The following is a 15,808-nucleotide window of genomic DNA, read 5'->3' as shown; positions in this document are numbered from 1 at the left end:
GTATGCTAATGGTGCTAATTAGTGGCCAGTGTCAAAGCGCTGTTCACTTCCTGTCAGCCAATGACTTGGAGGGGGGGAGTTGATGGAGGAAGGATCTTCATTGGTTGTCAACGTTTGCATATTTTTTTTCATATATGCAAGTTCTTTGTCTGTAAAAATGTAATCATTCTAAACCACATTTTCCCATTTCCGTTTTCCCATTGCCAACTGTTAGGAAGTTGATGGAGGAAGGATCCTCATTGGTTGTCAACTTTTGCTTAAAAAAAATCATCTATGCAAGTTCCTTGTCTTGAAAAATTTGGTCGTTCTAAACCACATTTTCCCATTTCCGTTTCCCATTGCCACCCGTTAGGACGGAAGTTGATGGAGGAAGGATCCTCATTGGTTTTCACCTTTTGCATCTTTTTTTCATCTACGCAAGTTCCTTGTCTGGAAAAATTCAGTCGTTCTAAACCATGTTTTCCCATTTCCGTTTCCCATTTCCAACCGTTAGGAAGGAAGTTGACGGAGGAAGGATCCTCATTGGTTGTCACCTTTTCCATCTTTTCTTCGTATACCCAAGTTCCTTGTCTGGAAAATTTAGTCGTTCCTAACCATGTTTTCCCATTTCCAACCGGGCTTGAGTACAATACAGCATTCCAACGTAAAAAAAACAATACAACACAATAAACTATCCATTAACAAACAAGTAAAAAAGCCGATTGCAACAGTGCTTTAAAACCAACCACAAAACATACTCGACGGAAAACACAGGCATATACATCCTGACCTTTATCGCCCCCTGCTGACAGGTCTCCATCCCCACGACAGAAAACTTGCATCTGTAATAGATACTATAGCCAGAAGAAGGAATAGATTCCAACAAGGATCGGACGCCCTTGCGTCAATTAAGCGAAACGATTTCCGATGAAAGGCACCCGCTTATCTTCTAGCACATGCCCAGTTTCCTCAACATCCCGCATGTTAACCACAATGGAAAGAGATAAAGATAGAGTCCATCCCAGTTGGGGCCAGATAGCGGTCTTACATTAGCGAGACCACCCCCTCATCATTATTGGCAACGGACTTTGGGGTTGTTAACTCGGCCCACATGCTTGGCCCAATGGCACCAAGTCCAATAAAAGCATTTCCATCCTCTGGATGACTTTCTTATCTTAATTTTCCCCAGGTAAAAAAACGCGGGTTGGGGCGATTGGCTGTTTGTGCTGTTAGGCGCTTTGCAAGAACCATATAAATGCAAATGCTTCTTTATTGTGTTAGCATTAAAATGCCAAAGTCTGCGAGTCGACTTCTTATTGAAGCCGGAGATTTGACATACGTAGAATGTCTCCTGGTGTTCCACTGATGAAGATTGCGCCCCTGACGGGGGGGATATGTCCAATAAATTGAAGTAATCGTCTTCAGTCCGCATGCGATGCAAATATTGGACGACGTCTAGATTGTGGTTAGCGGCCCAAATTCAGGCCTCTTTTTCCCAGATTTTATACGTTTTTGATCATTTCTAATTGTGTACGCCAAGGGTGTCAGACTCGGGTTGGTTCGCGGGCCGCTTTAACGTCAACTCGATTTCATGTGGGCCGGACCATTTTGGATATAATATTTAGATTTTTTTTTAAATGAATGGATTAAAAGAACTGGATTAAAAGCCCTGAATATTCATTTTTTTATAGATCTAAAACAATGTTTATTTGAGCTTTTTTAAATATATTTTTAGATTTTACAAAATGATTTTTGAACTAAAAACACCGAAAAAAATCATTAAAAAATGACAATTATTGATTTAAAAAGGGGGAAAATCAGGAAATTGAATATACATCTATACTCTTCATTTGAATTTGATCCTAAAACAGAAAGTCGGCACTCATGATTGACTTTCCCGGGCCACATAAAATGATGCGGCGGGCCAGATTTGGCCCCCGGGCCGCCACTTTGACACATGTGCTCTACAATATCCGCGATATTTGAGGGATTACTGTATCGGCGCCCAATTTTGGGAGTATCGGATAACAAGATCTGATCGGGGTTTTCATCTGCTGTATATAAAATGAACCAAAAATGTCCAAAGAATAGGACTATATCGGTTTAAAAAACAATATTAATCAAGATATACCGCATTTTTTGCACTACAAAACCTTCAGGTTCAATAAATAGCATATTTTTTAATTGTTTTCATATATAAGGCGCAGTAGTAGTCGTTGTTGTAGTGGTTAGCGTTGCGTTAGGCATCCAATAATGGAGCCGCGCTAAAGGGAATGTCATGAAACAATTTTGATCCATATCAGATTATAATATTGTAATTTTTATTAAATAAATCTAAGTCAAACTCAAGGCGCACTCTTGGATTTTGAGAATATTGAAGTGTCTTGGATGCGCATTAGAGTGCGGAAAATACGGTCATATTTTTGGCTATTTTTGCATTGTCAAGACTGGTCTAAAAAACACGGAAATCCGATGGATATTGGGAAATGATGTCAAAATATCAGCACGGGGCGTCCAATCCGAAACGAATTGAACGTCTATCGCCATCAATGGCAGCCAATGAGTGAATCATGTGAAACATTCCACAGCAGGATTCGATTAAGTCCAAAGATGTCATTTTTTGTCTATGAAAGGATAAAAAAATAAAAATAAAAACAGGACTTCACCCTGACCTGAACACATTCAATCCAAAATTGAAAGAAATTGCTATTCAAGATATTAAAGAAGGTCCTCCATCTTCAAACTGGTCCTATTCAAAATATTAAAAAAATAAATAATAATAATAACATTTGGTTTTATACCTCTCAAGGCTAAATGCTACACTTAGATATTTATATTCAATACCTATAGTGTAAATTACATGAAAAGAGGTTTTAGTAAAGTAAAATATTTTTGTGTCAAAGTCACTTTAAGGCAGGGGTCACCAAACTACGGCCCGCGGGCCGGATACGGCCCGCCGGCACATTTGGACCGGCCCTCTGAACAATACCAGAGACGCTATAGTTTTTTTTTTTTTTTTTTTTAATTTTATTTTTTTTGGGATGCAGCCCGCCGGCACATTTGGACCGGCCCTCTGAACAATACCAGAGACGCTATCGGATTTATTTTCCTATTTGGCCTTGAAGACTGGGACGTTTTAATCTTGTGTTTGGTTCATTGCACCCCTGCTGAGCCCACAAATCTTCCCAGTGAATCGGGCCTTCGCATTGCTCCTTTGGTGACACGCGCGGGGAGAGTGTTTGCCTTTGATGCATGCGGGCATTCCACCGTTGCATGTGTGAGCAGAGTGTTAGCGAGACATCTGGACGATCGCAGGTGAGGGCGGAGCCCTGGTACCATGGCTATTGCGATGCTATTCAAGCATATAAAAACTGTGCAACCTGAACCTGTTTGAGAACGGAATAATGGCGAAAAGGTTAGTTAAGAGAAAAATTGATTCAGAATGCAGGGTATTTAACCTGCAGTGGACAAACGATTATTTTTTTGTTCAATGCAAAGAAAAGGCTGTTTGTCTCATCTGTCAAGAGACGGTCGCAGTATTCAAAGAATACAATCTTCGCCGGCACTACGAATCCCGTCACAAGGACAAGTACGATAGCGTGCAAGGCCAAATACGAGGAGACAAACTCTCAAAGCTAAAAGTTGGACTATTATCTCAGCAGACTACATTTCTACGCCAAGCTCAGCTGAACCAGGCATCCGTTCGGGCCAGCTTTCGGGTTGCTAAACTGATAGCAAGCAACGGTAAGCCTTTCACTGACGGAGAGTTTTTTAAGAAATGTATGGATGTTGTCGTGGAGGAAGTGTGTCCCGAGAAGAAAGATGCATTTAATGCCGTAAGTCTGTCGGCGAGTACAATCACCAGACGCGTTGAAGAAATCGGGAATAATGTCTATGCCCAGCTGCAGCAGAAGACGAAAGAATTTGACTTTTTTTCAGTGAAAGCACGGACGTGCAAGACACAGCGCAACTGCTCATTTTTATTCGTGGAGTTAGCGCAAACTTTGAGATATGCGAGGATCTGGCAGCCCTCCAAAGTCTCAAAGGGACCACAACGGGAGAGGATATTTTTGACAAAGTGTGCCAAACCATGGAGAAGTTGGAGCTGGACTGGTCAAAGCTGGCTAGCATCACGACTGACGGGGCTCCTAGCATGGTGGGCGAAACTCGCGGTTTAATAGGACGCATGAACCGTGAGTTGGAAAAAAGGGGTCTCACCGCCCCGCTACGAGTCCACTGCCTAATTCACCAGCAAGCACTGTGCTGCAAAGTGTTGACGTGGGATTCTGTAATGAAGGTCGTGGTGTCGTGCATAAACTTCATCAGGGCAAAGGGACTTAAACACAGGCAGTTCCAAGAATTCCTGTCTGAACTGGAGTCTACGCACGGAGATGTGCTGTACTACACAGAGGTCCGATGGCTGAGCCGGGGCAGAGTTTTGAGGCGTTTTTACGAGCTTCCACCCGAAATTAACGCGTTTCTTCATTTAAAAGACAAAACGGTCCCAGAGCTGATCAACCCAGAATGGAAATGGCACCTCGCATTTTTAACAGACGTGACAGAAATACTTACCCACCTTAACTTGCAGCTACAAGGCGAAGGGAAACTCATTTGCGACATGTATTCACACATAAAAGCATTTGAGGTGAAATTAGCGCTGCTTTTGGAACAAGTGAAAAAGCGCAACTTTGTCCATCTTCCTGCTACCCAAAACCTGTCGACAGAGAACCCAGCGGTCCCGTTCCCAGCTGAAAAGTGCGTGGAAGCACTGGAAATGCTGAAGGCGGAGTTCGGTGTGCGATTCACTGAACTACATGTTCATGCAAAAGAAATCCGTCTTTTTCAGAACCCCTTTGTTGCCGACATTGATGAAGCCCAGCCTTCATATCAGTTTGAGTTGGCTGAGTTACAGAACTGTGATGTTCTGAAAGACGCATTCAAGCTCAACAGTCTCATTGACTTCTATGCCTCCCTCCCAAACGACACATATCCAAACATTAAAAAACATGCAATGAAAATGTCCTCAGTTTTTGGCAGCACGTATATCTGCGAGAAAACCTTTTCTCGCATGAAACTGCTGAAAACTCCGATGAGATCAAGATTGACAGATGAACATTTGCATCAGTGCTTGAGACTGGCTGTAACTAGAATGGAACCTGATATTCAACTTCTCACCAGCCAGATGCAGGCCCACAGTTCACACTGATGAACAGACATAGGTAAGCTCACTTTTCTGATTTGAATGAGTCATTCTGAGCATAAACAAATATAATCATAATAAAATCTACTGGGATAAAATCCATCTTTACAACCATACTGGTAGTGAAATGTATTGTGCTGTGTAGGTGCGGTTTCACTTAGTTCAGTTTCTCAACCTGCTTCCTTTGTGGTTTTCACAGGGAAGTTGATGAGAGAGCTGCAAACAGCGGTGTCTACAAGCCTATTGGAACAAAAGGATTATAAGGAAGAAACACAAGAACTTTAGGAGACTGCTCATATGTGTCAGAGAGATTCTGCTCTGACAACTGAGCTGAACTTTTATCTGTTAAGATTGTGCATGGCACAACAGAAAGTTAATGTTCCATGGCTTTTTTTCTATGAAGAACCCAGAGAGAGTTATTTAGTTCTTATTTATTTCATAAATAGTGTTATTTATTTCCTGTTTTTTATGTGAAGAACTCAGAGGGGGTTATTTAGTTATTATTTATTTCATTAATAGTGTTATTATTTGTTTTCTGACTTTTTTCTGTAAAGAACCTGGAAAGGGTTATTTGGTTATGTGTGGCTTTCTGGAAAACAATAAAAAAAAAATTAAGCTCCCCTACGATCGTCACACTTTTTCTGTTACAAACTGACACCGGCCCCCCATCAGAGAAGGGAAAAGTTATGTGGCCCTCACAGGAAAAAGTTTGGGGACCCCTGCTTTAAGGGAAAAAAAATAGCTGTTCATAAAGTTTTTATATATAAAAAAAGGTGATTTGGGTGAAAGCATCCTTTGTTCTACTGCCAATTAACAAAAAGAATGGAAGAAGTAGTAAAAAACATTTTTTCGTGATGAAAGAAGGAAGTCAAATTTTTCATTTATAATGAAATCATTCATCTTGCTTTTAAGGGTTAATTAAGGTTATGTTGAATTTGGGGAATTTTTTAAAGTTAAGAAGCAGTCAAAATAGATAGTTGAAAAGAACTCCATACCGTACTGTACGGTAATAATGCCACATTATATTGCAGATCATAACCACTAGATATGTATTTGTTGCTTTGTGATCTTAGATGATGAATTAGAACAATTAAAAAACATGTGTTTCCATTGTAATATCCTATTTTAGCTGTTTTTTTCAGAGGCTGGGAACGGATTAATTTGTATTGAGTTATTTTAGATATGAAAAATTGATTTGAGATACGAGTGGATTGACATACGACCTTGGAAAGCATTAGACTCATATCTCAAGGTATTACTGTACAAGATAAGACCTGAAAAATCCATTTTAAATCGCACTAGTGTGCTATAAAAAGCTGAAGACTGGAATCTATCTACTGGAAAAATAATAATGTTAATAAATATAAGTATCATTACATTTTTTTAGCTAGGTCTACAATGCCTTCTGTGTCTTGTGTCTGTCTTGCTAAGAAATTTCCCTAATCGAATCGAATCTAATGTAATCGAATCTAATGTAATCAAATCTAATGTATTCTAATCTAATGTATTCTAATGTAATGTAATCTAATGCAATCTAATCTAATGCAATCTAATCTAATGCAATCTAATCTAATGTAATCTAATCTAATGTAATCTAATCTAATGTAATCTAATCTAATGTAATCTAATGTAATGAAATCTAATGTAATCTAATCTAATGTAATATAATCTAATGTAATTTTATCTAATGTAATCTAATGTCATGTAATCTAATGTCATGTAATCTAATGTAATGTAATCTAATGTCATGTAATCTAATGTCATGTAATCTAATGTCATGTAATCTAATGTAATCTAATCTAATGTAATCTAATCTAATGTAATTTTATCTAATGTAATCTAATCTAATGTAATCTAATCTAATGTAATCTAATCTAATGTCATGTAATGTAATGTAATCTAATCTAATGTAATTTTATCTAATGTAATCTAATCTAATGTAATCTAATGTAATCTAATGTAATCTAATGTAATCTAATCGAATTGAATCTAATCTAAACTAATCTAATTCTAATCTAATCTATGTATGACACAACATTTATTATCCCTCATACAACACAAGAAATAAAAATCAGTCACAATTGATACTAGTCAGTGATTATCGCTCACAAATAAAATTTGCCATCTTTGATAAATTCGGTTTTACGGGGTGGGACGTTTTCCAATATATAATAAACTAAAACTATGTTTAACTTAATATTAGGAGCAAAAAAAAAAAACAATGTGATATAAATCATGATGATTTTTTTAGGTGATGTGAACCAAACATACACCAACTTAAAATTTCACGTACATAAAGGTCAGTTTGAACCCAAAATGGCGTCTGGCGACGGGCCTTGCGCGAACGCCGCGTTATCGAATGAATTAGGCGAAGGGCGACCGCCGCGAAAGCTCGCTTGCCGCATGCGTGACTGACGGCTATTAAGGGAGCGGACTCGTAAAAAAAAAAGATTTCTGTCCACCTCAGCTTCTGGCGGCGGCGGCGGAGTAATAATCTAACGGCGGCGGTGACGAGGCTCTGGCGGCGGCAACCGCTCCCCGCCTCGCATGATGGATCATTTAGTAACGCCGTAAAAACAGAGGTGTTTTCATATCAAACGTTATTTCGTCACTACTTCTGCCAAGATTCATTCTGTCTGGGGGGGGCGGGGCATCATAAAGGAGCGGGAAATCCGGCGTGTCGTAAAAAGGCGGCGGGCCGCGTACGTTGATCTTTTGCGAGATCTGGACCAGGATTTAGGGAGATGTTTCATTCCTCCTGACAGCAGTCGTAAATCCAATTTGGGTTAGCCTTTGAACTTGCGATTTATAATAGATCACGTCGCTATATTACACTCTATTTGTTTTGCTGACAATATTTGCCAGTGTGGAGATAAATCTAGCGTGCGCTGCCAAAGAAAAAGATTTGTCAAGGCGTTACGGTCCGGGGGGAAAAAAAATGCGTCGGGGATTTAGTGATGTTTGTTGACTACTACTTCTTTATTCTGTTGTTAATTTATTCAGTTGTTATTGTTGACTACTTGTTTATCTGTTTGTTTGTTGTTGTGTTGACTACCTTTTTTCTCGCATATAAACCGCCTTCTAGTCTAGTCTAAATCTAATCTAGTCTAGTCCAAATCTAATCCAAATCGAATCTAGTCTAAATCGAATCTAGTCTAAATCGAATCCAAATCGAATCCAAATCGAATCCAGATCTAATCCAAATCTAATCCAAAACAAATCCAAATCTAATCCAAATCTAATGCAAATCTAATCCTATTTATTTATTCTGTTGTTAATTTATTATGTTGTTATTGTTGACTACTTATTTATCTGTTTGTTTGTTGTTGTGTTGACTACCGTATTTTTTCTCGCATATAAACCGCCTTCTAGTCTAGTCTAGTCTAAATCTAATCCAAATCTAATACACATCTAATCCAAATCTAATCCTATTAATTTATTCTGTTGTTAATTTATTATGTTGTTATTGTTGACTACTTATTGATCTGTTTGTTTGTTGTTGTGTTGACTACCGTATTTTTTCTCGCATATAAACCGCCTTCTAGTCTAGACTAAATCTAATCTTGTCTAGTCTAAATCTAATCCAAATCTAAATCTAATCTTGTCTAGTCTAAATCTAATCCAAATCTAATCCAAATCTAATCCTACTTATTTATTCTGTTGTTAATTTATTAAATTGTTATTGTTGATTTTTTCTCGCATATAAACCGCCTTCTAGTCTAGTCTAGATCTAATCTAGTCTAAATCTAATCCATATAAACCGCCTTCGCGTATAAACCGCACCCTTAAAATTGCCTTAAAATCGTTGAATTGTACAGTTTCTCTCGTATAAGACGCCCCCTGATTCATAATTTTCAACTCCATGTTCGTGGTTTTAATAGGGAGTATAAATGTGTTACTTTGGAGGGAAAAAATTGAGAAAATTATCGCATGTGGTATTTCTGAGATACTTTATAAATTGATTGCTGGATTGCACATTCCGAAAGGGTGTTGCTTGAATTAAAAAAAGGAAGTCATGTGAGCAGTACAACCAGGAAGTGTGTCCTTAGCGGTCTACTTTGTCATCCCTAGGTAAGATGGCGGCCACCTGTGTGAGTTTGCATGTGTGGGTTTTCTCCGGGTACTCCGGTTTCCTCCCACATTGCAAAAATAAAAATTCAGCTTCCAACACCAGCTCGACATTCCTTATTAAACGGGATAACATAAAATAAAAGCGCTAGAATACATTGACTGCCATTGACAGAGATAGACGTCCAATCCAGTTGAACGAATGGTAATTCACTTCAAAAATATTGGATGTGGACTCGTGATGAACTCATTTAAATTCACAATCTCAGGACGAAGAGACCTTTCAACCCCCCTAACAAGATGGCCTCAGGGTGGCCATGTTAATAGGGGTGACGTTCCCATCCAAGTCAATGTATTGACACCAAATTAACTCCTATTACTTCCCAACTAACCATATTAGTTTTCTCAAGTTATAACTTTATCAAGGTCAAAACATCTGCCAGAGCCGTCCAACCTATTTCAAGTGGGAGGTTTGACAGGGAATTCACTTCAAATGGATTGGACGGACATCTACTCCTGAGAAATACATTTAAAAATGTAAATACAGCATTTTGGATGAATTCCCTTACAAACATTTCATACGAAAATTAGCATTTTTGGCTAAGATAATGTGGGCGGAACATGTCGACATTCCACCAATCCCTACGGGTTCCCGTGTCTTCTAATTTTCTAATTAGTCTGCGCCTTTTGGATGGACAGATTTTTAAACGAGACCCCTCGACGATCAGCTCCGATCAATTAACGCGAACCCCGTGTTCGGCCGTCAGCGTAAGGACGCCTGGCAGGGACAATCGATCGTAAGTCACCGCTGCCTCGTCCTGTCCCGTTTGTTGTTAGCGTGATGGAAAGGGGCTATCCAAATGTAGCGCTTGGAGCGAGGGGGGAGGAGCTATCTCACAGTAGCCGAGCAATGGAAGTGTAAACAATGTGGACAATGCGGACTATGTGAGGAAAGAACATGGATTTGAAATGGGGAGCCACTGCAAACGTTTCAAATCCGATGGTATTGCTACTACAAAATAGGATTTTTTATACAGTAATACCTTGACATACGAGTGCCCCGACATACGAGCAATTTGAGATACGAGTAAAATTTCGAGAGAATATTTATCTTGAGATAGGAGCCAAATTTTGATATACGAGCATACAGCAGACGCAAGAAGCTGCTCATAAGAACATCATGGCCACTGTCTTTCCCGTCACAACTCCCTCGTGTAATGTCTCTACGAGCACTGGGCGGAGCCTTGCATTTTTTCAGTGTTTTTTATTTCCCTTTAGTCAGTGCGAATGGCGGAGCTTGTTCGCTAATACGAGAGGAGTATATACTACTTCTCGTTGGCAAGTGGTCGTGCGTTATGCTATTGTGAGGACAATTATGTGCATCATTTTGGGAATATTTTGAAGCGAAGACAAAAGCAAACAACCCTTGATAGGTCTGAAAGTCAGGGTGGAGGCGGGGCCAATAGAGCCAACCGGGAGAAAGGTATCAAAAATTAAAACAAAATTAGAATTAAGTTTAGTGTAAGGTTATATAAAACTTATTTTTGAGTGTCTGCATCGTAATCCAAGTTCATTTAAAAAAGAAATTATGTTATATTACGAGCACGTTGCCATGCAAAAAGTCTCTAGTACTATTAAACACATTTTAGTACTATTAAACCACTAGTTATTTGTTAATAGATGGCAAATTAGAACAAATAAAAATGTTTTTCCAATCCAATATCCTATTTTTGGGTGTTTTTTCAGAGGGTTGGAACCAATTAATTTGTTTTTAGTTCATTTCAATGGGCAACGTTCATTTGAGTTACGAGTAAATCGACATACGAGCTCAGTCCCGGAACGCAATAAGCTCGTATCTCGAGGTACCACTGTATCTAAAATCGCCTTGACGTTAATACGGCCCGAGTTTGATACCCTTGCTTTTAAACTAAGCCACACTTTCCTGAGCAAAGCTTCCACTTCATTGCAAGCAAGTATGAAAATAATAATGTACGCATAACTGGAGGCGAGGCCAAACTTCAACTCGGTCGTGTAACAAAATCAAATAAAAAATCCTGACATCACACGTCCATAAACCTGATCAAGGCAGAAACACATAACCCTCAAGTTGTGTTTTTTTATCTTCATAAGGAATCTTTCTGATGTCAAGCTGAAAATTGCTTCTCCTCCTTCAAACTTGACATTTTATTCTTTCTACATATTCCGGAGTGGGAAATTTATACAGTCTTTGCCTGCTTTGCAAGTTGAAAACCACTCGGAATGCTTTTGTGGGTAATTTGTATGAATTATGAACGCCTGGGAAAACAGCAGACGGCAATATTTAACACGTCGGCGGTGGCTCGCTACCTTTGGCTGTTTACTTCTACTTAGCGTTTGACGATTTGCATTACACGGTTATAAATAGTACGTTTGTTTTTCAAGCTCGGTTGAATCCAAGACAAAAGAGGAATAAAATAAAAAGACGCAATAATATTTATGTGGTGGTACTGTTGGAAATATGTGGGTTGTGAAAATTGCAGTGCAAAAATTAATATTCGCAGTTTACGTTGGGTTAAGTCGGGCTGAGATGTGGGTGTGGCTTTGGGATGGACCTAAAGGAGTGGGCGGGGCGAGAAATATGATCGGAAATAGGACGGGAAATGACGAAATTTGATTTTTGCGCATTTATAGGGTCATTTGATAGGTTATAATACAGTAAAATAATAGAACATAGAAATCTTTTTTAAATTATACTTAAGTACTTTTGGTGAATGACAATGTTTATTTTGCATGGTTAGGGTTACGCTAATAACAACCTAGCTTGAGCAATGAAGTATTACGTATTTCTACTTATTTATCATGTTGACTACTACTTATCTATTATGTTGACTATTTATTGAATCATTATTTATATTTTATTATTATTTATTGATGAATTAACCGTTGGTTTGTTTGTTGTTGCTATTTGTGCACTTCCCTACTTATTTATATTGTTGACTACTTATTTATTTATGACTTATTTATTGATTTTTTATTTTTTATTATTATTTAGGGATTCTTTATCTTTTCATTTGTTTGTTTATTATTGTTGTTGTTGTTATTTGTGCACTTCCTTACTTATTTCTGTTGTTGACTACTTATTTATTGATGACCTTTTTATTATTATTTAGTGATTATTTATCTTTTCATGTGTTTGTTTGTTGTTATTTGTGCACTTCCCTACTTATGTTGTTGGCTAATTTATTTATGACTTATTTATTGATTTTTTTTATTATTTAGGGGTTATTTATCTTTTCATTTGTTTGTTTGTTGTTGTTTATTTGTCTGTTTGTTGTTGCTATTTGTGCACTTTCTTACTTATTTATGTTGTTGACTACTTATCCATTTATGATTGATTTATTCATTATTTAATGTTATTATTTATTGATTATTTGTCTGTTTGTTGTTGTTATTCACGCACTTCACAAATCTCATTATACATGTATAACAACAATAAAAGAATTCAATTCAATTCAATTTTCTTTAAAAAGGGCGGAGTCTACTATATTTTTTCCATTTTATTCAATGGACAATTTGGTCTTTCCTGATGTTTTTCTGCCGTAGAGCAATTTGTTTTTGCTCTCCCACAGCCGAGACCGGCTAAATATAAATAATATAAAAATAAATATAAAGTGTCAAGCAAGGCAGAAGGCTTTTTTGTTGCTGGAGAGTTGATCTCCAAAGACGGAGACGTCTCCGTCTCAACATCTTCGCAAGCAGGTGGCTTACATCGGAATTCCGCCTTAATGTTTACGTTTTGGAAAGCATCATTAATATTTCAACGAATCCCCCCGTGCGCTTCCCCATCAATAGTCAACGTTCAAATATTAATGCGGCTTGAACGAGGCCTCTCGGGGTTTCAAAAGCTAAAGCTTTAAGTCACGCCCGACGCCGATATTAGCGTCTTTCCTCAAAGGCTGCTTACTTATGAGCTGGTGTACGGTTTTTTTCTTCAGATTTGACGATCCAGAATTTTATACCTCGACGTGATACGCGTCCGGCGGCGAGGGGGAGGGGCCTGAGAAGAGTGAGGGAGAAATATATCTTGTGTCTATATAAATATGAATATACAGAGAACCAATAGGAAGATGGGAAAGTTGATAAGATGGTTTCGTCCAAGTTGTGTTCAATTGTTTGGTCTTTGTAAATTGTAATTAGATTTATTTCAGCAAATTTCTATATTTTCTTTACGATTTTTTTTTTTAAAATAAATTACTCACACGTGTGTCAAAGTTGGATTGGATTTGATAACTTTATATTTTTATTCATATTCATATTGTGTAAGAGTGCAATATAATTGACACTAAATTACAGTAAGTTGATTTTTCAGGTGTGTACTTTGTTTAACTGTTTGCTCCTTGTAGTTCGCTTGGATTTTTCCTATATATATATATATATTTTTTAAATTATTAAATATTTTAATTATTAAATATTGGCATCTGATGACCGATTTGTGTCAGAATCGGTATTAGAAACTGAAAAATGCTATTAGTCAACACGACTTAGCTCTAAATAAGTACATTTTTTCAGTATTTTTACTTGACAATTAAACTACCATGTGACATATTACGGGGAAAAAAATCGAACTATAGCCTAGAGCAAGGGTGTCAAACTCGGGTTGGTTCGCGGGCCGCAATAACGTCAACTTGATTTCACGTGGGCCGGACCATTTTAGATATAATATTTAGATTTTTTAAATCAGATTAAAAGAAATGGATAAAAAGCCATAAATATTCCGTTTTTTTAATAGATATAAAACTGTTTATTTGAGCTTTTTTTCTTAGTAAGGGAAAACGTCTTTCAATCATTTGTTTTCAAAATCAAAATATTTTTTATCATGTTTAATATTAAAATGGAAAACAGAAAATATTTGTGTATGTTTATTTTTTAGATTTTACAAAATGCTTTTTGAACTAAAAACACAAAATTAGATTACAAAATTGCAATTATTGATTTAAAAAAGGGGAAAATTAGGAAATATAACATACACCTATAATCATTGGAATTTGATCCTAAAACAGAAAATCGGCATTCATGATATACTTTCTCGGGCCACATAAAATGACGCGGCGGGCCAGATTTGGCCCCCGGGCCGCCACTTTGACACCCGTGGTCTAGAGTCTGAGATCTTGATCTAAATCTCTATTTTAGACTTGCTACGATGATGTAATGACTACATCAAATCTCCACTTGACTGAAGTCCATAAAAGCCGTTTACTACCTTTGCCTCCTCCCAAGTCATTTTCAATAACATCCGCCATTTTGGAGAGCCCAGTTTCCCTATTTGAATCCAACGTTGGACTCAGTCTGGCCTCTCAGCGATAAATAAGCGCCACGCCGGCATCGGAGTACTTGATCAGCATGCGCCTGCGTCGCGGGAACGCTCCAGACGCCTTCTATTTCCACCTGTAATCATTTCCCTCCTCAGGACTTTGTCAGAAGACGCCCCGACGTCTCGTCGGCGACTAACGCAATCACGCCAGTCGTCTCCATCTTCCCTGTTTGATTCCCAGCGGCGACCCATCTTGTTGTCATCCCTCCCCTCCTCGACCGAACCCATTTTTTTTATTCCCACGGAACATCCGCCGAGCGCTTGTTCCTATTTTCCACGCTCCCGACAGGAGGACGTTTTAGCATAATGTCCTTCTTGGCATTTTTATGCATCCCCAGAGGACAAAATATTCATATTTCTTATGGTTAGGATATTAGGGGCCCTATTTTTGGAGACGGTGGAAGTGGAAATAATGGCGCGTCCTGCTTTTTTGGGGCAGAGAGACGTTTTTTGGACATTTGGGGGCTTTAATCTACTTTAGACGTGTAGTACCGTCAATGGCAGCTAGGGAGAAAATAGCTGAAGCTTTGACATTGAGGAAGTAATGGAAGGAAAACAAATCGGTTGAGAAATAAATTAAAATTAGTTATGACTATTTAGATGTCAATGCTGATTGGCTTTGATGGGAATGAAGCCACTACCAAGATGGCCGCCCTGAAGCCATTTTGCTATGACAGGAAGTTTTTCAATGGTATGGAAATGATTTTGTCACTAGTCGACGTCCAATTCGTTTGAAGCAGGAGGGATGGTAGCGAATAAATGAACGTTGGACGTCTATGAAAACAAAACTGTTGAGAAATAAACTAGTTATGGCTTCATTTTGATGCCAATGCATTGACTTTGATGGGAATGGTGCCACTACCAACATGGCCGCCCTGAGGCCATTTTGCTATGACAGGTCTTTTTTTAATGATTCTGCCTTGAATGTAAAGGACTTAGATTGGAAATTATTTTGTCACTCGTCGACGTCCAATTCGTTTGAAGCAGGAGGAATGGTAGCAAACGGCGCCTCTACCAACATGGCCGCCCTGAGGACGTCTGGTGTCATCAATGGCAGTTGCTGACAATGGTAAAACCATCTTTTGAAAAATTGTCCATCCCTCCCACTTCAAATAGATTGGACATCTATTCACAATAGCCTCAATTCAAATCCAACATGAAAAGACCACTCATGCGCTCGGGGCGGCCATCTTGGTACAGACAACCTGCCC

At 38.3% G+C, this 15,808-nt stretch overlaps 2 protein-coding genes across 2 annotated transcripts in view; one reads left to right on the top strand and one right to left on the bottom strand.

Moving 5' to 3' along the window:
• Positions 1-15,808, bottom strand: part of cdh22 (cadherin 22) — a 64,597-nt gene that overhangs the window by 40,791 nt on the left and 7,998 nt on the right. The window lies entirely within an intron of this gene.
• On the top strand, positions 3,005-5,801 carry LOC144076260 (general transcription factor II-I repeat domain-containing protein 2-like). Its single transcript, XM_077603946.1, has 2 exons — positions 3,005-5,198; positions 5,379-5,801. The coding sequence occupies exon 1, from the start codon at positions 4,070-4,072 to the stop codon at positions 5,183-5,185; it is 1,116 nt and encodes a 371-aa protein (XP_077460072.1). The 5' UTR covers positions 3,005-4,069; the 3' UTR covers positions 5,186-5,198; positions 5,379-5,801.

The sequence above is a fragment of the Stigmatopora argus genome, chromosome 6 (assembly GCF_051989625.1).
Source record: "Stigmatopora argus isolate UIUO_Sarg chromosome 6, RoL_Sarg_1.0, whole genome shotgun sequence".
Lineage (NCBI taxonomy): Eukaryota > Metazoa > Chordata > Actinopteri > Syngnathiformes > Syngnathidae > Stigmatopora > Stigmatopora argus.
The sequence above is the reverse complement of the archived record's forward strand: the minus strand, read 5'-3'. Positions and strand labels throughout refer to the sequence as shown.